This window comes from Rhipicephalus sanguineus, chromosome 1 (genome assembly GCF_013339695.2).
Source record: "Rhipicephalus sanguineus isolate Rsan-2018 chromosome 1, BIME_Rsan_1.4, whole genome shotgun sequence".
Classification (NCBI taxonomy): Eukaryota; Metazoa; Arthropoda; class Arachnida; order Ixodida; family Ixodidae; genus Rhipicephalus; species Rhipicephalus sanguineus.
In genome coordinates, this window is record NC_051176.1 from 15,284,159 (window position 1) to 15,309,525 (window position 25,367).

Genomic DNA, 25,367 nt, shown 5'->3' on the forward strand with positions numbered 1-25,367 from the left:
TTGAAGTTCACCTGTGCGTAGATAATCGACGACGTCTTCCGAGTTTCTTACTTTGAAGGGATCCACTATACGGAGCCCTGTTAAGCTCTTCTGCAAAAACCCGGACACAACATGCTGCCAGGTGTTTCTTTCAGACACCACTGTACGCAAAGGAAGTTCGGTTTTATGGGTCTTTATCATGAAGAAGACTTCTAGGTGCTCTCCCTTGTTCTTGTCTATTCGCCGAGACAAGTGTTCCAGGTTCATTTTAACCAACAATTTCTTTGCTTGGTCTTTAACTTTCTTGGGTTCAATTGGTACTTTTTTGAAGCTTTTTGTCAAAGCGGTTGAAGCCTAAAGAGCAAAACGATTTTTCTCGCATTAGTAAAGTAGTCTTCCACGATACCAAAAACACCACGCTTGCTGCGAGAAGACGCTTAATAAGCGAGAAAACGCGCAAATTTAAAAAAAAAAAGAAAATACAGGTGGCGACGCCACCTTGGAATTCCCGCACCATTTGCCGTGACGTCACATACTTTTGAAGGCGCCTGCTTGGGCCTACGTAGTTCCTAATCGGTTAAATCGAAGTACATTGTCCTCTGAGGGAGCCAGAGACTTGACATAACGAGTTTGTGGAAATTTCGTCGAGCCAGTGGCGCTAAAATACGTTAAATGCTCTTTGAAATCTTTTACGTCATGAATTACAAAGTTCGGCGAAATTTAAAAATGAAACTTTGAACTTGGTTTTCTCCTCTAATAATAAACCTATGGTGGTGAAATAAACTACACAAAAGTTCTCCGAGCACACTTTATCAATCTAAACCAATTTGTTGTTTCTCTTTAGTGTCCCTTTAATGAACTTCCTTTTTGTATCATTTTCAGGAAGACATTTCTGGCAAAGCAGCAAGAGTTGCTCGCCCACTGCTTGTGTACGAGACAGTGTATTGTGGGAACACTCCACTGTGCCTCACTGTACACTATCTCGAACATTTCTTACATCTTACAGCATTTGGGCAAATCCTGGGATTGATGCAGAGTGTTATGCATGATACTGTGTGCAACCTTTCCAGTAGCATGTGCATTTGAAAATTTCGCATTGTGCAAAATGACACTTAGTGGAACCGGCTTTATTCAGCAAGCTTTATCTTTAAATGGACAGTTGGGCGAGTTCACGGGTATTCATAGTTAAAGAAAGTGCGGGGGGAAAAAAAACCACGACACAGAAAAATGAGAATGAAAGACACAGGACGATGCGCTACTAGCAACTGAAGTTTAATGCAAACCGCAGAAAGATATACACACACAGTATGAAAGAACTACAAAATTAAAGAATCACGCAGTTGCAGAAAGAGTAAAAACATGTCTAAAAAAGCCAAGCACGTGTTAAGCTTTAGTTGCTAGTACCACGTCATCCTGTCCCCTTCATTTCTATGTGTGTTGTGGTTTTGTTTTCCCACTTTCTTTAACTATGAACTTAAGTCCTGACTGCTTTACAGCCTCTATAAGTGCGTGGACAACTTTTATTCAATCTCATGGCATAACAAGTCCTAGGATCCAATGTGCCAAGCCACCAGCCACAATTTATAGGAAATTTTTAATTTTGGGCACGTGATTGCCTAATTTCAAGTTGACCTTGCAGCCATAATGCTGGGCTTAATTTTCAATGTGGTAATTATGCATAAGCCCATGAAGTGAGGAATTAAAGATGAAGATGAAGGTGCAGATGGCACTAGCTAGCCTGGATATATTGTAAACATAGATGTACTGATTATGCATAATAGAAGTATTGGTACATTGTAGTCATGTGATAACGCCGACAAGTTCCGAAGCATAATTCCAGAAATTTACGTTAGTCTCCAGATATCTGCGAGCAAATACATATGTGCAGCAATATATATGAAGGCAGTGTTGTCATTCTGTGGTTGTTGCTGAATGCTTTTATAAATTGTGGTAAGTGGATCTACAATAAATTTTAGACTTTTTTGCAGGAAACTCAACTGTATGATCATGTGCGACATGTTTTGATGCCATAGTGAAAACTAATGCAATAAAAAAACTAGAACATGCCTATCTGCATGGTTGCATATTTCGCAAAAGTAAAGCTAGCCTTATTGTACTAGAATAACAGACAGCTGAGCTAGTTGGTAAGTATTCATTCTAAAAAAGACAGGGCGTGCAAACACGGACACAAGAAAGAAGTCAGGACACCACAAACAACAAACAGGACACCACAAGAAGTCGGTGTCCCGACTTCTTTCTTGTGTCCGTGTTTGCACGCCCTGTCTTTTTTAGAATGAATCCTTATTGTACTAATTTAGTTGCCTTCATGTGTAGGCTGACACCAAGTTCCTTGTGCATCCATTTCTTTGGATTGAGCTTAGATACTGGCACTGTGAAGTGCACATGTCAATAGGCATTATAAGGAGGTTTTACACACTACTTTCATGTTGCTTTACTGCTGTGAATTATATATAGCGCTTGGGCTCTACTGTATATGTTGTTCCATGTGTTCAGTATTGGGTGCAGGTTCTGTGCACGAAAATGGAAATATACATATGCTTACACTGACATGAGAACTGCTACTGTTTTGATTCCAATAAAATAGTGCAAACACTGTTTCTTGTATCAGTTAAGGTATGACTATTTGTCGTGCATACAAATGGAAGAAATGAACATCTGCATGCAATACAAATTGGTGAAACACTGCTCGCTCAATGCAATGGCCTGTGTTTTATTACCAAACAAGTAGAACAGATGATTTACACATTAGAACACATTGTGGAAGAGAAATTGGTGACAGGCAGTTAGGCAACAAGTCATCACTGTGCTTTAACGTAGTTTGGATGATATTTCATCAATCATAGCATAATTGAAGGTGCCTGTAGTATAAGTGAACTTCAACATAATGTGCAGGTAGACGAGGGAGTGCACATATGACCGAGTTTTTTTCAGTTTTGTACTTACTTGCTATGGTCATCGTGTTTCTGTGTTATGTATGTAAAATTCTGAATTGTGAACAAGCCAACCTGTCTACTGCTGTGAATATAGTATACTAGCAATTCAAACGAACCATTATTGCCTGGAGAACAGCTGTTTCATTGAGGAGGACTGTAATACAAATTTTTTAAAAATCCGTACTGCATCATATGTGCAAGGGGAGTGCCAAGTACACATGGACGTTCACAAGGGAGAAGTGCAAGTGCATTAACTTTTTTATTTTGCAGGAGACATGTCACTGGAAGATTTGTGGATGTTGTGCTTTACCAACGTTACTAAATTAGCTTAACATCGAGGCACACTTTTGGCATTCACTTTAACGCGGTGGTGTGCTGCTTAATAATAACGGTTATTTAGTAAGATAGTAGGTATTCTACGAATATGAAAGCAACTAAATACAATATATCAGTTATAGAGAACCACTGTATGCCACACTAAAGCTCGAATTGCAAATAAGTACTTGAAAATAAGTAATCAGCTGCTCAGAAGGCCCCTGCTTGCAGCTCGCGAGAGTAGGCGTGCTTTAAATGTACCTAATGTTGGCACGTTACAATATCCTTGTAACTGTGGCGTCTGTGTGTGTAATTTTTATATGCTATGGGAGCGGCAGCCGTGAGTGTGCCGACCGACGGTAGAAGAGAACGATGGACACGGACACGCTCGCGCTTAGTGGCCGTTGACAGTGAGACGCGGCCAAGTCTTGGAATGATAAAGACGTGTTGCTCAGTGTCTCGTCCTCGTCTCTCAGGGGTTCCGCGCGGCGGCTGGCCCAGACCCCTACAATGCAAACACAGGCGGTCTTAGAACAGCTGAGAACATGCTGCAGCCATTGGACGCATGCAGCTCGTGGCAGAAATTACTAAAATTGCCCCACAGCATACGCCCGTGGAATGCACATACGTTCAGCCAACTGAAGATGCCTTTGTCACGCTGGTATCCACGAATTTCGGGCGAGCGAAGCATTGTCGATATAGGGAGAAGCACTCAAGAGATCACATGTTTACCATTTTTATAACGGCACAACACGACGAACCGAAGAATTCAGAGCCGAAGGTGTTCACTTCGGCCTGCATGATGCCCCACAAATTATGTAGTGGCCTTACGTAAGCTTAAACACAGGTCGATGGTTCTTTGAAGACGACTGGAAGCAAAAGTACTCTCAGTGAGTTCACAGTGGAATTCGGGTTGTATTATTTCAACCTTACCGCTGAATCCATCATCGGGATATCATCGACGTGAAGTGTATTATCCAAAGGCCAAAGGATCGTGTGCATTCTCTGTCAACAAAATAATAGTGTTAACTCTCAGCTATAATCCAAACCTCATGGTTGACAAGGGGCCGCTCTCCAGCCTGTTAATGAAGAACCTGGTTGCAACTCGATCTGTGCACACACTGATCAAGTCAGCACGAGATCCATGTCGTTAGAACTCAACACCACACACGTTTTTCCACATTTCAGCCTGTTTATTCAACTACAACTACTATTGTACACAGTGTCAACGGGAACAAGCGCATCTGATCCAAACACCGCTCTTGATTTATGTCGGCTATTGGCCAATAAGCATGCTATGTCTCTTGCGACGCGGAGATGCAGATCCGTGACGTCAGCCGGCAGACACCCCACCCAACGACGAGAGTGAGAACCGGCCTCTGTTTGAAAAGAGGGTGCCTGAGAAAATGGCAACTTCGCACTCCGCTTGTAGCCTTCACGCGGCGCGCACGAGTGCAATATTTGGCTGAGCTGTTCAAAGCCGTGTGAGCTTTCTGCAGGATGTGTTTTTTCAACAAGCCCACGCGGTGCTTCATGACCCCTTTAAGATTTCCCAGCTCACGTTCCCCTCAAGTGTACAGCTGACGTCACTTTAGATCAGCCAATGAAAAGTCTCTGTTGTCGACAAAACACGGCGACGCAGCGATGTTTGCCGAGCCATAGTTGACCGAGATTCGTAGCATCATACCGTCTCGCAACACCGGCAGCTTGTGAAAGCGAACGTAGTTTCCACTTTGATAAGTTGTACGGCACTGTCTGACGACGCACACGGTTGGCATAGCGAGGACTAAACCACCCAAAACACACCGTAAAACACAATCTAACGTAACCAGAAAGAAATTACACCATCTCCCGCTAAAGGGGACCATGAGGCGATGTGAAGCCGGAGCATTTGCACGATCACGTTCTGTTGGCGTTCGTTTGGCATGCTACCGACCTCGCGTCGTGGAACGCGAAGAGGAACGCTAGGCGCGTCGTGTCTTCCCTCTAGCCTTGCCGTTAATTCTCACAGGGTGAGCGGCGAATGAGATCATCAGGCGCGCGAAGGGAGAAGCGTAGGAGAGGAGTGAGAGGGGGAGGGGATGCGCATGCGCTGGCGCTCATCGCGGCGTTGCGCAGGAGAGGGGCACACCATCTCCCGCTAAAGGGGACCATGAGGCGATGCAAAGCAGCATTTCGGCATGTTGAGTCCGTGTTTCAAAGTCGGAGGGGAAAGGGTAAGTGGAGAGAGGGAAAGGGGAGAGGGAAAGAGGAGAAGCGGTGTGGAGAGAGGGCAAGTGGAGAGGAGGGAAGAGTGGGGACGTGGTGTGTGGAGAGGGCTTGCGCATGCGCAGTAAGGGTGGTCACGCCACACACCACCACCGGTTTGAGCTCCGTCATAAGATGCTTCGCATCTAAAAAAACTGGGACACTGCATCGTGCGAGTGAAGCAAGAATACGCGCATGGCGGAGCCCGGATGTACTTGAAAGCGGAAGCAAGCAGATCATGTGCTGTACTTGCACAGTATACAACTCAGAGCGCAAAAGTTGCTGCGTTATTTGTTTCTTTTCTAGGTTTCCATAAATATATTCGTTTAGAGCAAAAGAAAGCTCACGCTGCGTTTATAACTTCCCTTAGCATGACTAGAGTGTACTAGAACAGGGGAGTGCTCGGAACGGCCGCAGCACCAATGTACAGAAAGTGGAGCCCAAACAGGGTCAATCCGCCGGTGGCCCTGCGATCGGTAGTCTGCAATATGTGTTGTCATTTAAGAGTTGCGCGCGGCTCCGCCAAAGTGGCACAGGGGTAGAATGCCAGCTCCCTACTGAAAAGGCCCGGGTTCGAGTCGCAGCTGCAGATGGTGGGTTTTTGTAGCGTTAGTTACACTTGCCTAACCGAAGCCGATTTCGCGTGGATCGTCATGAGCAGTGCTGCGCATGCGCGAGGATCAGTGATGTCACACAGCTGGCTCACCGGAGCCGGCATCTCACGCGCTCTCCGCCACCGCCGCGCGCGGCTCACCCCTGCTTGTCTGCGCGTTCGGGAGGAGTAGCCGCGGCAGACAAACTGGCGCCGGCGCACGCGCTGACTCCGCCGCCGCCGGTCTGCGCTTTCCAGAAGAGTGACATCGTAGCCTTGGCAGACGTATTGGTGCCAGCGCACGTGCAGCTATTCGTCTTCGCTGTGCAGTCGCCGTCTGACACTGTGCTGGAGCCGCTTGATAGCGCCTCTGACTGGCTTTTGCAGGTGGGTAACGCCATGGAGAAGGAGAGCGCAAATGCTGCTCAACGGCGCAGAAGGGCCGAGAAGCTTATCTCATGAAATCCCGAAGTAGTTGCCTGGCAATTAGTGGTTCAGCGTACGAAGAATGAACAGGTAGAAGGCTAATAATCCTGGACAATCTGGAAAGCTAAGAATAATCAGCTAAACCTTTGCTAACGCTACGTATATCCTGTCATAGCCGAGCTAAGCCACTGCAAATGTTTTATTCTGAGTGTTACTTTTTATAGCTGTATTAGTTTTCCATCAATCGTTTCTTTAACTAGCTTTTGTGGTTACGTATTGCCACAAAAAGAAACGTAAAATGTGAAATCTCGTTTCGAGTCTCATATTCGCGCAAATCGTGAAGGCCATGCTTTCAGTTTTTGTTCAATCCCGGGTGGTGGCGCCGCAAATAACTGCGCTCACTGTCAAATTTCTTCTATTTTTGTTCAAATTTCGCGCTACTTTTTCAAACAACACGTAGCAACTGAAGCTAGTATTAAGAAACAAATGAAAACCAATACAGCTATAAAAGGTGACACTAAGAATAAAAAAAATGCCCCCACCTCCCCGAAGGGAATCGTGAGGAAATGCGAATGCATTTCTTGCGCCGAGAGTACACGGCGTAGTAATTTTAATGGCGTATATTAATGACGAGACGAGGATTTGTACCGTAACCATTTATTTACACATTCATCAGCACCTGTTTGTGTTGTCATTGTACCTGACGGCCATAATCTCAGCCTTGTGGTCGCCGTTGGCGTTTCACAGCGGCGTCTCGAGCACACATTTCCGGATGTTCTTGAGGCGCGCAGCCAGCGAACGGTCGAGAGTGAGGCGCGAGCGGACGGGAGAGTGGGGCGCAGGGAGGAGAGAGAGCGAACGGCGAGACTTGAAATATACTGAGTATGTGCAGCGCAATGGTACGAAGACAAGAGAAGACACACAAACGACACAGACTGGCGCTGAAACGACGCGCCATAGACTGGCGCGTCATTTGTGTGTCTTCTCTTGTCTTCGTACCATTGCGCTGCACATACTCAGTATATTTCAAGACATGTACAAACTCGCCCATCAACGGATCCTTCTTGAACGACGAGAGGAGCGGCGAAGCACTGCACCTACCCTCTCCTACACTCTCTCGCACCACATGCTCCGGTTGGTAGGGGCGAGGATAAGCGCGCGCGCCCGCAGCTGTTGCTATGGGAGAGGGAGTGAGAGCGGAGAGGTAACACCTGCCGGCGCACGGACAACGCCAGATGCCTGAGATAGCCCGACTAAGAAATGCATTCGCATTTAAAACCCACCATCTACAGTTGCGATTCGAACCCGGGCCTTTTGAGTGGGAAGCGGGCACTCTACCGCTGCACCACTTCGGCGGAGCCGCGCGCGACTTAAAGGACGACACATTGCAGACTACCGATCGCAGCGCCGCAGGCGGATTGACCTTGTTTGGGCATCACTTTTCGAAGCCCGTTCCGAGCACTCCCCTGTTCTAGTACACTCTAGCATGACGTCACACGTTAGTGCCTATGGCGGCCGGTAGGGCCACATAGTCGTTTAGGAGCCCAAAAAAACTGCGATTTCAAACGAGCGTCATTAGTGATAGACTGAATATAGAGCCGAAATATTTCGGAATGGCTAATCCTTGTTGAAGCAGGGAAAGTAACAACCGGGCAGCTCATTTTCTTTTCACGACCCCTTTAACACCTGTTTGTTCCCTGATCCACTCTGCTCTCTTCTTGTCCCTTGAGGTTACACCTAAAAGACGAGTCCACTTGTCGAAACGTCGGCTCCAGCACACACACCCCTGTTTACGAATTTCTCATCGCAAGCTTCCCCTTCCTGCTTGTGAAGGATAAACAGTGCTAAAAATGGACGAAGACTAAGCGACACAGGCGCTGTGTCGTGTCCTTCCTTAGTTTCCTTCACAACCACCCAAGTTCCTCTTCTAGTTCCCCTTCTTGCTTTTATCTGGATTTAGTCACATACGACGCTTACAATCAAGCCCTCGGACTCCAATTGCTGTGGAACCACGGTCTCACCATGGTGGTAGCCGGACTTGCGCAGCAGAGGGTGCTAATAATCACTGGCCTCCACTAATTAGTGTGCAGGCATAAAATGGAATCAGCTTGCACAAGACAGAGGCCTGCAGCGGACAGCTGGGGGTGGGGTGGTAGAACAATAACCATAGACAAAGGCCAAGAATGTCCCACCCCTCGGGACGAGAAGTAATGACCACTATCTAGCACAAATGGTCTTGAATGTGAGGCATCCAAACTGTGCAGAGAACAATGAGTTGGAAAATGCAAAAACAACATCTCGCAATGCCGTTTTATTATTACCTTATTATCCTATGCTCAATGATCACAGGTGGTCAACGAAACTTGCCCGAAGGCATCTACACATTTGTCTATCACTGTTGCGTTAAGCAGGAATGGTCGCGGTGTTCATAGCGACCCTTGGATGGGCTGGAAGAAGCTGGTGCAAGGCTGCCAGATAATGGAGAACACTCAATGCCATGCTAAGAGGCGCCAGTCATCAAGGCGGCACCGAGTCGGGCAAGAGGGCTCCAGCCAATGCTTGGCAGAGACGGTCGTAATGCAGCTGGCTGTTCTGCAGAATGTCCTGTGCTAGGTCATCCACGCTCGAATAACGGCTGCGGCTCGGGTCAAACATGTCGCACACAAGCGCTTCCACTTCATCCTGCACAAAAATGTGGGTGCCAGCCTGAGTACCTTAACTGCAAGGAAGCAGGATAATCTAAGTAATGCACTGAAGACAACAAAGTATGACATTATATGCAGTGACCTCTCTTCCTTTTGCTATTATTAACCCTTTGAGGGTCAAATTTTTTCGTGAAATGCAGTGCACAAATGTAATTTTTTATTGCTGACATAAATTCTTCAAAAGATTTTATTTAAAAAAAATTGTCAAAAAAAATTTTTTTTTTGCGTGACCGTAAAGTGGCAAAAATCGTTTTCGCTGTTACATACACATGGTTTTTTCGCAGTAACATCAAGCAAAATCCTAAAAAAGCACTTATACAATTTTTATAAATAAAATTTATGCACTGTGTTAAACACAGCTCACAGACACAAAAAAAATAAGTGCACCAGAGTGAGTGATATTAGGAATGGGGTCATCCCTCAAGTGCGTGGCTGAGATTACGGGTTGTGGTATCCCACCGCTGCCACCACTGTTAGGACATGGGGTTGCGTAGCCGGTGTGAACACGGGTGTGCATCGTGCTCGGAGCAGTCAGAAGGACAAGTTGAAGATGGAAATACTTTATGTACAGACTATTTACATGTTTCCGATCTCAGTGAACAGGACTGCCAGCACGACGTGGTCGTGCTGGCAGTCCATTGCAGTCCATTGTGACGTGTCCTCTCTGGGCAGGCGCTAAACGGTCTGACTTTTCGTTGGGGGCTGCATGTGTCTGACTTTTCGTTGGGGATCGCAGGTGTCCTGAATTTCCGTTGGTGGTTGCAGGCGATGGTCCTTTCGCTGGTTGTTGGGAGCGCCATTGTCTGTTTCCTCCATCCCCCTCAGGAATGCTGCTCGAAGTCGTTGGGCAGCGTGGAAGAATGACAACTGGCGTCAGTTGTTCGGGCAGGCTGGGCGAAGACTCCGTTTTCCAGTATCTGTATTTGTTGGAAATTCGGCGACATTGTGGCCTTTGTGCTGAGGCACAACAGCACCCCCGCCGCCAAACAATGCATCAGGAGGACGAGCTGCTCAATGTGGCTCGGCTGGATTGATGCGGCCGGACACCAGGCTCATCCATGGCTCTCGAGGCGAAGCTCCCAGGATCACTGCTCTTGTTCAGGGCATTCCACACGAACACGCAGCTCACACAGACTCGGGGTTTCTGTAGATAAGAAGAACTCGACAGGGCAACCATTGTTAAACCGCATCCAACGCTGCAAGTGCCCTCGCACCCCTGAACTGCCAGACGAGATTCAAACAAATCAAACTGACAACTAACGTTCCCGCTTCAAATAAAACAAGGAGAAGTGCGTATCTCATGGCAACGAGTTCAACAACAGACCTCAATTTCAGGTGTTGTTATAGAAGCAACTTCGAGGGAACACAAGAACTGTAATTGTACTATAGCTGCTTAGGCATGGAAGCTAAACAACCAAGGAAGCCAACGGAAGCTCAAAGGCTTCGATAAATCCTCACTAAACGCCCTCGGCGTAAGCGTAACACCATAAGAACACAAAATGGTTGTACTAGCTATGAACTGAAATTGAAAATACAGCTTACACCATTCACAAAACAATGTTGAACAACAAACAATGTTAAGGTAGGTAGCGCAAAGAGACACGGACACAAGCGAAGAATAAGTGCACAGGACAAGCGCAACATGAGTTCCCACAAACTAGCCCAGTTATCCGTTCTCGTAAACAAACAATGGTTTTATCTTGAGTTCACCTTCATATGTCATCGCGAGAGCTTCTTCATACAATGTGAAGGTGTTTGCATGGGCTCATGTTTGGCACCAACGCTTAGCGATCTCCTACTTGCGCGATACGACAGACGCCTCATGGCCAGCATCCATACGAAGGACACCGCTAAGGTGTTCCGACACGTGGACGACTTTCTGGTATTCTATAATCATGACAAACAAGACGATCGACATCGTGTTGCAAATATTTATGACGGATTTCTTTCTGAAATGAAGCAACTAAACTTGACAATTGAAATGCCCACTAACAATAGTTTAAAATTTCTAGACATGCAAATAGATTTCAGCAATGACCATGTGTGCTGGCGGTACGAGCCCCGTTCGCTAAAAGGTATACTTCGCTACACGTCTTCACATTCTAAATTAGTAAAACGTGGCGTCGCAAAATCCTGTTTGTTGGCAGCGCTTTCACGGTAATGGGAACATTATTATCACCAAGAAACAAAAGGAAGAACAGGACCCCATACGTTCATAAAGTGTCGCACAACCTAAAGGAAGTGGCACAAAAATCTGGAGTTAAGATAGTCTTCAGCGCCCGTCATAAGCTATCCAGCCTCTGCAAGAGGATTAATGGTGAACAAGTACGAACTCTTTGCAAAAAGAAGCACGCGCAACAATTTGTTGGATGATGCCGAGGGAACGTTGTTTATAAGATCCCCCTCACTTGCGGACGGTGCTACATCGGCCAAACTGGCCGATGTATCAATGAGAGGTTACGTGAACATGCATACTCGCTAAAAGGGTCAGTCAGCAGTCATCTAGTAGATCACTGTAGGAAATGTGATTGCGAACCAGTTTTTAAATATTGTGAAGTACTAGGCATGGGGAGTTCCTTCGCCCTCTGACCCTTTCTGCGAACCATGCGCTTCTCTTTTCTTTTTCTTTCGGCGGCTTGGACGCATGCGGTAGAAACCAGCAATGATGACAATCGCACTTCTCTCGCAATTTCGCGCCGACGTCTGAACTTCTTCCTCAAACGCGTCGCGACCTTAGCCGCATTTCTGTCTTTCGGACGCCCGCCCGTCCGTTTCCGCTCCGTTTTTCTGTTCCGTTCCGCCTTTCGAGCGGTGAGGCGTCCGCAACCGTCCTCGGTGGGACCGCACGATCGGACAGCATGTGCGCGCTGATTGGCCGACGCGATGTTCGCGAAGTGCTGGTAACCGTTCGGCACTGTAGCTGTGTTCGATGGCGGCGACTATCACCAGCAGACGACTCATATTGCCCATGTGGGTTTAATTTTCCGCATTTTGGCGTAAACAAAGCATTTGCACGGTTACGTTCTGTTCTACAGCGGCACGAGTTGCATGGTTGCTGTCATGGACGCCCGAAACGCTGTATAGAGGGGCTTTAAGCTGTACAATAGTTGAAATTCAGTTATTGCTGCCGCATCTCAGCAACAATCAGACCATCTGCGCTAGGTCGCGTTCGGCGCGACATCGCAGCGTTTGAAGGTGTGTGCGCGTGAACTTGCAAAAACATTGCGTCCCCGTACATGTCTCTAATGCGATGATTCAGGTAGGGAACCTGTCGCGGCAACAGCGCTGCACGCTCACGACGATCAGGCTGTCGATCGCGGCGTGGAGACGTTAGGTCATGAATAAAATTTCTTCCTCTTCATATCCTAGAAGTGCGCAGTGCCAGCAATGGGGAGGCGGGAGGGGGGGGGGGGGGGGGTATGCAGTGCCATAAACTAACGGCGACGCCTGCCATCGATGGCACCGTCCTGTAATGCAATGAAAACAAACGCTCACTTGCACAAATTGTCTGTTTTCTTTCCAGCTAGCACTGCAGAATCTACGCAGTTAGCCACAAAGGTACGATGCTAAAAAAAAGAAAAAAAAAGCTGCAAGTTGGAGAATTTTCACAAAGTTCACTCGTGTATCCTAGTTCTCCCAAAGCCGTTCAACCTTGCGTCATAAATCCGCGGCCATGGCAAAGCCCGAGTGCCTGCTCAAATTATTGTCACTGTTCTTGGCCGTCCTTTTGACAGATAGATATATGCGCATAGGCGTGCTAAGGGTTCGGGGGGGGGGGGGGGGGGGCGAAGGTTCATCGTGGCGCCCCCCTCCATATTAAGTCAATGTATGGGGCAGACTTTGCGCCCCCCTCTTCTTAGGTGACTAGGGGGGGGTGCCCCCCTGCCCCCCTTCTGCGCATGCCTACGTATATGAGTTTCTATTCGAAGTTGTAACTTTTATTATCAGAAGTTACAGCATCAGACTGGCATCCTCTCTGTTCTAATACTGTGCAAGCCTGTTGAGTAGCTGTGTTCTTTTCTTACTCTGCCCAGATAAAATACATGGATACATGCGATGTTTTTTTTCTTGTTAACAGTTATCACATACTGAGGAAGACATCAAAAGAAATAGTCGCGATACTTAAGTTGTACAACCAAGGAACAATTACCCGTACAGCTGGGAAGAAAAACTGGGACCTAGACAGCCCGATAATTGAGGGGAGGACAGGGTGAAACTTATTAGGTTCTGCATGTAATCCATGCCCAGCCCCGCCAGAATCATTAACAAGATGTGACAAAATCTTTGTGATGATTCTATCATGGCTCCCACCCGGTATCTGATCGAATGCTGGCAAGCAAGACAGCCACCTACATAAGTGGTAAACTGCACAGATGGCAATAATCCCAAAGCCAAGAAAAGAGGTACAACTAGATCATCTCCGGCCTATTTCATTAACATCGAACACAGGCAAGCCTATTATGTAATGCTCATATGACTAAGTACATTAAGATCGCATTAATGTTATTTTGTTGACATGCTGAAATGGTCATACCAAGCCAGAAGCTACGTACGTAGCCTGAGGCATTGATGACCACGATCTTTTCCTGCATACCATGATCAGGTTCAGGCCAAAACTGTCCGCATACAACATTATGCTACAAATTGAGACACGGACTAGAGCAAGACACACACAAGCGCTTCCGTCTGTGTGTCCGTGTGTCTTGCTCTAGTCCGTGTCTACTAGCGCTAACCTTCCAAGGCCAACTTGGTACGCCTAGTGCAGGCCTTCATTATCCTGCGCTGTATGAAACACCCTACCAAACTCCAAATGTCAGGGAAGACTACTATAGATAGTGATCACTAAAGATAGTGCAATATCACGACTCACACAGAGTCCTATGGGCACACACATCAATCAATCAATCAATAAATCAATCAATCAATCATGTTTTTTATTTTCGTCCTTTGTTTACATGATAAAACGAAAAAAGGTGGCAAGAGAAAAGGCTGCTTCGTCGCAGCTTGACAGAGCTCCTGAACTTGACTCAATGAACTTGACATAATAAACTACAAAGCATGAAGGCAAATATTCCCCATAATGTACGCAGATATCTTTAATTACTCCCCCTAAGTAGAAAGAGTCACCCCAAATCACACAAGAAAAATACAGGAATGATGTGACAATGTACATAGCTCTTAACAACATGCCCATTGTAACAGATGGCGATCCCAAAGTGGGAGGCTCAATGTGAGCTGAAAACGCCTAGGGAGCTGAGGAATTGCACATTTTATTGGCAATGGCTTCCACACGAGCCAAATATGTAATCAATGAAAGGAGGGATTTTTGAGGGCTCATTTTTTTGTTTGACACAACCTTAACGAAAACCAGCAGATAATTAAGCCAAGGGTATAGGGGACGTTAATTGTACTGTTTTAAGTGTATCATTGCACTAATTGTGATACAGATGTGAAGAAAGTAAAGTAGACAGAATGACAACTCGCCTCCATCAGGGACCGAACCTGCAACCTTCAGATAACCCCTAAAGACGAGCTTTAGGGTCCAGATTCACAGACTGCAAAACACTGGTTTTCCCAGCTCTGTTGTGTCTGCTATAGCAGAAGCATTGCTACAAAAAATGAAAGGGAAAAGAAAAAACACAAAGGCTTGGCCTGAGCACAGGAGACCGCAAGTAGTTCCCTATACGCACCGAGTTGCGCATGGCCTGAAAAAGGTGGCTGTCAGGTATGGTGTGCCTGTAGTGTTTTCGGCACCAAGGAAGCTGAGTGGTTTATGCACACGTATTGGACGAAAGAAAAAAACCACAGTGTGATAAGAAGCATGGCCAGATCTTTGTGGATTGTGCTGTTAGCGTCGTATACGAGATACCACTGACTTGTGGGGTGGTTTACATAGGCCAGACGGGTCGTTGTGTAAACACAAGAGCGTAGGAACATTTCAAAACGTTAGAAAAGGGAACAGGATCGAATTTGGCCCTTCACTGTAAACAATGCAAATGTAAGCCGGTACTGACTGATCTGAGAATTTTGGGCCGAAGTCATGAGAAAATGGCACGTGAAATACTTGAGGCCTTTCACATTGCGATGAAGGGCGAAGCATGTTGTAGTGATAGCTCTGTGGCGTTGCGCAGAATGGAACAAGATTTCCTGCAGTCTTTTTTGTAATCTTGAGAAGGAAATGAGGATGCAAAAATGACACACAGTAATAGCATGCTTGTTTTGCGTTATGCTTATATGGTTGGTTCGGTTGATGTAAAGAGCGATAGTGATATGACCATGTGACCGCATGAGTGTATATATTTGAGCCTCGCTTTGGTGATTAAAAGAGTTTGTAGTCTAGCCGCTTTCCTGTCTCCTTCACCATTTCCTGTGTTCGTCTGTTTTCGGCTGAATATAATTCCTTGAGGTGCCCATTTATTGCCAGAAACTGCTGGGCACAAAATAATGTATCTCTTTCTCTGTTCTCTTGCTGTCATCTTTTTCTTCATATATAAAACCACACAGAGAAACTGCAGCACAAAACAACAACCTTGTGGAAATTTATTCCTTGCAACATGTAAATTTTCTGAACACAATAGTTCTACTCTACCAGAAACACAAAATGTGTCCAGCCATGCCTGAAGTTCTTGTTGTGCATAAATATGTTCCACATACCTAAGTGGTAAGCTTGATGGAGCATTTAAGTGAAAGTAGTGCATGCATGAAATTTCTTGACTTATCTAATGATTGTTATACATAGCTGCTTGCCAGAAGTTTTCAAGAATAGAGTACATACATAAAAGTGAATATTTATATTGATGACAACATAAAGTGTTTGCAGGGAACGTAATATTCACATTTCTTTTTACTGGTCTAAATGGTTTCTGCTGTACGTCCCTTCAATATACTTAGCCATACGTCACACGACAATTAAACCATGCATAGTACATTATCAAAGTGCACAACAAAAAGCAGTGCCATGGCATGTATGATCCTGCTCTCAGCAATGAGGAAATTCGAGAATGATTGACTAATGACTGTGGTAGCTATTAGCAGCGCGCCCATGTATGTGTTCTCATTTGATCACTTTCACTACAAAGATTTCCTTCTGTATGGCAACAAGAGCAGTGCCAGCAGCCGTGCACGCTACATGCGCTCATGCTCCTTCTATATGCTGCAGGCAACAAGCATGCTGTAATCATCAGACAGGCGACATCGTTGACCAACAACTATCGGATTTGACGTGGCATCTTGGTTCCTTGCAAGCCGAGACAGTCCACCACGTGTTCCGTCTCTGCGCGTGGGAAATGCCCCCATCGGTCCTATAAAAGGAACGTCAACCCGGCCAGCTTCACAGAGCAGTGGCAGCAGCCGCGCACGCTACATGCGCTTATGCTCCTTCTTTATGCTGCAGGTGGGCAATTATTCCGTGTATATGTAGCATTTGTGAACTGAGTGCTTGGTGGTCGCGGCTGCTGGTCTGCTCAACTGCGCACCGTTTTCTTTTTGAGTTTGCATATTCTGTTTGTGACTGCTAATTTGCAATGAATACGCATGCCACGCTAACAGACCTCGCTAAAATACTGGGAGAAATAGCGCCTAATAGCATCAAGGAAATAGTAAAAGTAATGACTGAAATGACTGCGAAGTTCACGACAGCACTGCATGATCTCAAGAGTGAAATGAAGGCACTTCACTCGTCGAACCTGGCAGTAAAAGCTGAGCTGACATCTGTCAGGGCGTCGATGGACTTCATAAATGAAAGTTTTGAGGATTTCAAGTCAGAAATCAAGTCACTTCGCTCGGAAGTAAATGAAGTAAAAACTCGCACCCATGACCTGCAGCAGGAAAACCAGAAATTGAACAAAGAACTGAAGGAAGTGAATAAAGAGTTGATACAACTAAAGCAATATGGGAGGAAGAATAACACTGAATTGAAAGGTGTGCCTGCTGCAAGGAATGAAGACCTCTGTAAAACTATCCAAGCAGTCGCAACGAGCTTACAAATAGAGCATGCCAGTAGTGAAATAGATGTTGTCCACAGGGTGCCAACGAGGGGAAACTGGCCTGCAAATATTGCAGTGAAGTTTGTGTCCAGATCCACACGTGACAGGTTTTTGCAGGCGGCGAAAAAAACACGACTGAATGCTTTCATGCTTGGTTTTGAGGAAAACACGCCCGTTTTCATAAACGAGCATCTCTGTAGGGAAAACAAGATACTACTTGGGAAAGCTATACAGGTCAAGAGGGAAAACAACTGGAAATTTGCCTGGGTTTCTGACGGCAAAATACTCATGAGGAAGGCTGAAAACACAAGGGTAGTACAGGTGACCTGCGAAGAAGACTTGACGAAAATAGTATGACGTGAGCCTTGATAACATGTATTATTTCTAATCATGGCCAAAGACCGTACATCGAAAACTGCGCGCGATTTAGCTATGTTTTACATCAACGTCCGTAGTATACATAAAAATCTAAAGTTGCTTTTGTCCCTTATCGCACAACATAAACAGAATTACGATATCATTGCTGCTACAGAAACTTGGTTAAAAATGAATGAAAACTTGTGTATCCCTGGGTACAAAACAGTATCTGAATCACGTGATTCAACATCTCGTGGGGGTGGTGTTGCTTTTTTTGTACGGTGTGGCCTAGGATTTTCCATCGTTTCGTCGGCCACTGTCAGCCTACCACACATTAAAACATTGTTTCTTCGATTGGAAAGCTCACTCATAGTAGGGGTGGTTTACAGGCCACCGAATTCAAGCGTACCTAACTTCTTAGATAAACTAGAAGAAATTTTCTTGTCACTCTTAAACGACAACGTTCCTGTTGTAATCGTTGGTGACATTAATATCGACAGTATTAATTCAAACAGTGATGCTACCGAGGACTTCTGATTTGGAGCAATTTTTGGAGCAGCAAAATTTCCGTCTTGGAGCACTTTGGAGCAGCAAAATTTTCATGTTGGAGCACTTTGGAACAGATAATTTTGCATCTGGGAGCCCTCTAGAGAAGCGAATTTTACATCCTGGAGTGCACTACAGAAGCATATTGCAGTAGCATTCAAGCACCGGAATATTACTATGGGGCTCTTATGAAGGCTAGAAATATTTCGATTCATTGCAAATCTCATGGAAAAAATCATCTCAGGAGAACTCCATACTTCACTCGCTAATGAAAAAATAAGGGCTCATGCAGTTGAGTTCTGAATTAACCTCTTCGGCGATTTTCAACACTAGCAAGTAAACAGAATACGAGATCAATAAAAATTCACTTTATGAAATAACACTCTAAATACATCTATGTGGTTATCAGCAGACAATGTAGACAAACGTCGTGATGTACAGCAGTGCCTCAATGCCAAAGAGCCACACTGTCCCTAATGCATTCCCCTAAGAAAACTCCAAGGCGAAAGCCAGGTTCTTTTTTTTCTGGATCGAAGGGTTGATCCTCCCCCTCCTTCTTTGCAAGCTATCTGCACCTCACCTGGTTTTGCGCTAGCTCCATGATCGGCACACCGATTACGGAAGCAGTGTAAAGCGACGATGTCGTGATGGCGTCATCACGTGACATCACGATATATGACGCCGTGATGACGTCAAGTTTTGACGATCTATGACGTGATGATGACGCCATCACATGATTATTTTTTGCATCAATCAATTGATGCCGCCGACGGTCAATTTTCATGTTTGATAAAGCATCTGATGCTTTCGCATTAATAATGCGTATTGAACGTTAACAACCTGGCCTTACATACCAAACCGTCCTTCACCATGTCACCTCCTTGCCATGCGCGAAACAGCTTCGCTTATCATCCACTTCACTGAGTGAAATGGCTCCTCAACTTTTTTTAAATGTTTATTGTGATAACAATTATATGGACCCTCTCCGCGGATTTTTGCCGTCGCCATTGCCGTAATTTTCCGTATAAAGTCCAAATTAATAACATCACCACGCGCATTCTAGCCACGGGTAAAAGCTCGCGAGCGCTGGCGACGAACGCGGCTGAAGCGGAGATTAAACTAGCCGGCCGTCTGTCTCCGCCGCACGAACAGCGCATGAGATAACATCTTCCCGCATGCGGGCCTGCCGTCGATTGCTCATCAAACAGAGAGGAAACGCCCCGCCCGTCTTTCGTAAGGAGCATGACGGGACGCCAGGGGAGCGGAAGGGGGGGGGGGGGACCGCATCGTTCGAAGGGCGCAGTCGCTTGCGCGCGTGCTATCTCGAGGCATCAGGAGACGGCTCGTAAACTTGCTGTGCTCTCAACGCTTACTTCGCGTTTAGAAAACTCGGAGCAAGAAAACGCTTCGGTTCCTGGAGGGGCCATATTCCCTTAAACCAGCGTTTTGTTGAGTTACGCGAGATCGGATCCAAAAGAGTTAGCTGCTAGTCTTACTTCGTTTCACAATACAATTTTTTGGTATCGCATTCATTTCTTCGCTCTTAAGCGAAACTTAGTTTTTTTAACCGTTAGCTATTGACCCCCGAAAGCGAGGGGCGGACGTGTAACATGGCGTAACCGCTTCACTGTGGGCCGTCAGCGACAGGCCCGCTAATGACAGCTGCGCATTTGCGGCTGCTCCAACCAGGAGATATGATTTTACTAATGAGATGACATTTTTAAAAAAGCAAGCAAAAAATTCGAATTGGAACCCTAGCACGTGAGCTCGAAAGGGCAGGGCCTTTTAAGGGGTATTTACCGCAGAGTGATTACAAACTCAGACGTGCTGGCGGAAGGAATTACGAAAAAGCTGTTCTGGATGAAGATCCACGGATAAAGTATATCTGAGGAAAAGTGTCAACGCGTTTCCACCGTTCGCGTGCTCTTCCATAAACGCGAAGCAAGGAAAATTCGATATTGTCCCATATATCTACTGCGAGCGATCCCAGATTTCATTCCGCGATGTCCGGAAACAGAAGTGACAGACATTTTAACGGCACTCATGTAGTTATTACTGAACATTGCTTTCCTTACGTGCCGTGCGACGCTTGAAACGAGCTATCAGCAGCGTTTCTGGAACAGACGACGTCCGCTGATGAATCGCCGTCGCAGTTTCTCGCTACCGATAGGCCTAGACGTCACGAGCCTCTGCGGAGAGCGCGTTTTGCTGTCGAGCCGACTTGCAGAACAGAAGCTGCGTCGGCACCGTGCATGGCATCGTGGCTTACTCGGAACGCACGCGCGAGCGCTATTTATTCAGCGGAATAATTCTTGTTCCATGATTGCGACTTTATTGGCAGCCCCAAGATCGAGCTGCACATGTTCTGACGCGCCGGCGGTGCGATTGCCGGTGATAGACGCCCCCAATCCCGAGACTTTGGCGCAGTTTGGCGCAAATTTCGTCGATATTATCAGGATGGCGCAGTAAATACAATTTGGCGCACTTTGGCGCAGTTGGCGCTGGAGTGGAATCACTGGAATTTTAATATACCAGTGGCGAGAAACCTATATGGCCAGAGACTTGTAGAATTTATTGGTACAAAAATATGGAATGACATACCAACTGAGGGAAAGCAGAGCAATAACGTATCACACTGGTTAAAAAAGTAATATCAACAGCAAATGTCATGTGTATAGACACTTATGTCACGTGCGCAACCTGTAGATACACTCATATGTTTTCTTTTTTCTTTCTTTTCTCTTTCAATGTTGTTATGCTTACCACATATAAGTTATAAACGACATGTTGTCTCGTTGTTCTATACCATGTATTCTGTCTATACCATATATTTTTGTCTGTTATATTTTTCTTTTTTTTAATCTGCTATTTCTAATTTTTTCTATGTAGTTGTCATTGACGATCGAAACTGTCAATTACATGTTTGTTAATGAACATTTCTGTAATTACATGTCTGTAAATGACCCCAATACTAGCCTTCGGCTAAGGGGTCATGCAGTGTTTGCAATCAATATGTATTTATTTCATGTGAATAAACTTCAAACTTCAAAACTTCAAACTTCAATGTTCACTGAATTATATATAGCAGGCTCTAACTAAGCTAATGGCACACCCTAATGTGTCATATAGGTAGCAACAACTAGGATAGTTAATATAGAGCCATGCTTTTATAAAGTAAAGAGCATGGCCTGGAAACATAAATATGTGAGTTGTACCTGCACTTCATCTGAAAGCTCACTCAAATCAAGCAACTCAGCTTTTCACTGAGTACAGTGCAAAGCTGAGTACAGTGAGATAAGTGTAGGCTCATATGATGCCGGACAAGAAGCAAGACAGAACATTAAAGGGACCGACAACTGCCCAGAATATGAAATGAGATGACTGCACTGATGAAAAGATTGTCCGTCGCATTGACTCAAACCAACCCTGCTTATCTCGAGAGAGGCGGATTTATATTTTTATTTCTTCATTGAAAGTCGCGAAAAATGACCTTTGGCGCCTCTGGCGGCAAGATCATAAATGGTCCGATGAAGCCGGTCACGTGACCGTTGATTGGTGTACGCGTTAGATGACTTTTCTGTTAGTACTTGAATATTGTTCATTTCTTTATATTAAAATATATTACTCCATAAAAATGTACATATAGGCCTGCGTTAGTTGTTTGCAACAAAGTAGCGCTGCCTTCGCTTGGCGTAGGCAGCCTTGACACAGGCGCAGGCAACCTTGGGCGCAGCGCACACAACGCTGTACAAATACAGAGAAGGTGCATAAAGCCACATCATCCCATTGTAACAGCTTGCTATATTCAAAAATGGTTGGAAAGCTCAAAATAAAGGTAGTTAAGCATAGTTACAGTAACTCCTGCGAAAGCAGAGCAACGACCGCTTTCACAAGGGCTAGCGGCATAGCTATCAATTCTCAGCGTTGCTGGAGCAAGCCTTCATGCGTGTTTGGAGCCTTTCAGATCGAAAAATACTGCTTATAAAATAACTACGTGCTTTTCGGATAAACCACTGCAGCTACGAACTCTACGAAGGGTAAGCTTCCTGTCGCGCCGTAAAAAACTGGGTCGAGAAAAATCAGTTGTCGGTCCCTTTAAGCTGTACCAGCTGTCACACCAGACTCAGATCATAGTACTGTATAGATGCAGTGAATGCATATCATTGCATCTATGCATCTTGTATGCTTGTGGAAGTCTCTACTTATAGGGTGCAATGTTTGCATAATCAACATTGGTTCATTAAAAATTCTTGTAATCACTGAATGTTGTGTTCATTCTTCAATTATCACCAAGGCCAAGGTAGGCTGATAAATTGAGAAAACATTTCTTGCAATTCGTCATTTTCCTAACAAAACAACCTGTACTTTCTCGAGTGACGCTTTGAGACTAATATGCGCTATATGTTCTGTTTGAACCTGCAAGCTGGGCCTCTTTTATAATTAATTACCCAGTCACTACATAACTGCCTGATGAAATGAGGATACCCCCATGGGTACTGTGAGAGTAAGCAAAGAAGTACGTGCAGAACCTAAAATTGCTTCAAAAAGAAAACATGCATCAGGGCAAATTTGGCATTCTTTCATAACAACACTTGAATCGCACAGCATGTGTGATCTCTCATTTGTTCCTATATTGTTTAATATAGTACACACCTTATTGTAGAACTGTGTTTGAATAAAATAACCCGATGATTATCACAACCAACCACAATTATGATGTCCAACAACATTTTTAACGCTTATGAGCAGTAACACATTGAAATTCACACAATAAAAAACTAACATCGTAATTAGATTCTTTTTACAACTGTACATATTCTTTAAATTGTACTGCATTATATCATCATATTTTCACCCAGCATACAACTACGATGCCATTTTTTTTTTGTTGTGTATGAATATGATGCTATATGTAGTAATGTTGTTTTTGAAAAAGTTTATATTTGTTATTTGTCTTCTGCTTGTCTATTTGCCTTATAAATTAATTATTTCCCCTTTTGCATGTATAATTATTTGCTTTTGCTAGTACATATGCCCTGTAATTGCTCCTACAGTGGGCGGTGGCTAAGTAAACATTTACTCCATCTCCCACTTTTCACCATTTTGCTTGATTTGGTGAAAAATAAACACTGACAGACTGCCTGATTTATACGTGGGTGTCAAACCAGTTTCGCAACTCACTATGACACATTAACCATGAAATCGTGGAATTATATGATCAGGTTACGTCACCAGTATAACTATTCTTTTGCTTTCCACCCATCTATGAAATACTCAGACAAAATAACTTAACCTCTCTGTTTTGACACAACAAATAAGAGACAAGAAAACAACATTATTGAAATAAATACTGCTTGATTACTGTTGGTGGAGCCCCTTTTCCATGGCCCCACTTGCTATTGCAGCTTAACGGGCCTGTTCGAGGGTCGCCAATTCAATTCCAATTACAGATTGCAAAGCCACACCTTCCCCGACCAATTGTAGGGTTGGTTGTTAAGTGTTCATAAGACTGCCTTTGCGGGACACTGTGTGCACTGGCAGTAGGAACCGCTGTCTGCCTTATGGGAGGATGAGATCGTATCAGTAAAGTAGATTACTGAAAAACCAAAAAGACGCGTACCATCAAGGAAAAAAGTAAGACAGGACAGAAAGGGCGTCACTCGCAACTAACTTTATTCCCAGAACATCAGCATCATATATAACCACAGCGACCCTGCGCGTGTTAGTGACACATCTGTTGCTCTGCGTGTGGCTGAATTTAGTTTCATCGATTCATTTTTCGATTAGTTAATCTTGTTATCGCGGGTTTTTGACGAGCTTGTGAGGCGATGTGCGCGCGCAGGGTCGCTGTGGTTATATATGATGCTGATGTTCTGGGAATAAAGTTAGTTGCGAGTGACGCCCTTTCTGTCCTGTCTTACTTTTTTCCTTGATGGTACGCGTCTTTTTGGTTTTTCAGTAAGCATGTACCAACTAGCCCAACAAAAAGTTCTATTAAGTAAAGTAGATGTTTGCATCCTTCTGCCTTCTGCTGGGGCTTGTTGCTGTTTTATTTGGAAGTATCGGTTCAGTGACATGGCATGAAGTATACATGGATTCTTGCTCCTACATCAGGTGGCATAAGTGTGGTTCCATTTCCACATACCTGAGGCATTGAGGGGTAACATAGTCATATTAGATTCAGTAAAAAAAATTTTCCAGTGACTCAAAATATTTGCTCGTTGTACAAATGATATTTCTTTCATGCTCTCGGGTATTATGATAAGTCTTATCAACACAGAGTGCCCCTGGTGTGTTGCATTGAGTCCTTTGTGCTGGGCTGTAAGTGTGGCCCCAGCAAGTTTCTCAAATGTGTTGATTATGCCCAGTTCGATAAGGCAGTCTGTGCTCATGTTTTGGGCAGACCAAGGGCCACCTTGCAGGCAATCAATATTATTTAATTTGGTTGGTAGATTTCAGTTTGTCGCACGGCTTGGAATGGGAGAGCATAAGTTATTCTGCTCATGATGAAGGCGTGCACTACCTTCATAGTGTCCATCTCCATCTCCAGTATAATTCCTTCACGTGCCGAACATAACTACCTCGGGAAGCATGTCACCAATCAGGTGTCACTTTTGGCAATAATATTGTTACGTAAAATGACACGAGGCGTGACTATTTACAAGTGTATTTACACTGATGTGCACAGCATCGATCAAGATGGAGGACAGCACCCACAGCAGACAGACAGGCCAGTCCTCTTTGTCGTCTTCTGCACGCAGAATGTATGGCTCTTGATGGGTTAGCTACGTAGCATTACCCCTGGCGGTAAAAGCGCCGTCTTGGTGCACTTTAAAGATGTTCTTCAGAAGGAGGGCGGTATGGTTTTAGCCGACTGACGTGCACTACGTCACTTGGCGTGTTTGCAGGCGGGTTAGTCTCGGAGATGGGAACGATCTCGTAGGTGACGTCCATTACCTGGCGGACAATACGGTATGGACCCATGTAGCGGGATAACAACTTCTCGGACAGGCCAATACGACGAACTGGGCACCATAGGAGAACTAGGGAACCAGGCGAGAAACGAACGTCGACATGCCTGCAGTCGTAGAGGGTCTTCTGGATTGCTTGTGAAGCCGACAGCCTAGAGCGGGCAATCTGACACACGTGGTCGGCACGAGCAATAGCATCCCATGCGTATTGGCTCGGCGGAGATGTAGTAGCCGGAAGTAGGGTGTCCAGTGGGAACGTCGGATCACGGCCATAGAGCATATAAAATGTG

The 25,367-nt window shown here is 45.2% G+C and overlaps 1 protein-coding gene across 7 annotated transcripts in view; it reads right to left on the bottom strand.

Annotated features, from left to right (window-relative positions):
• Positions 1–8,835: 8,835 nt before the first annotated feature.
• Positions 8,836–25,367, bottom strand: part of LOC119389576 (mitoguardin) — a 500,148-nt gene continuing 483,616 nt past the window's right edge. For all 7 annotated transcript variants that reach the window (XM_049413597.1, XM_037656926.2, XM_037656941.2 and 4 more), the window contains one exon: positions 8,836–9,195. In XM_049413597.1, coding sequence (XP_049269554.1) covers positions 9,031–9,195 — 165 coding nt within the window. In that variant the 3' untranslated portion in view covers positions 8,836–9,030. The remainder of the gene's footprint in view (positions 9,196–25,367) is intronic.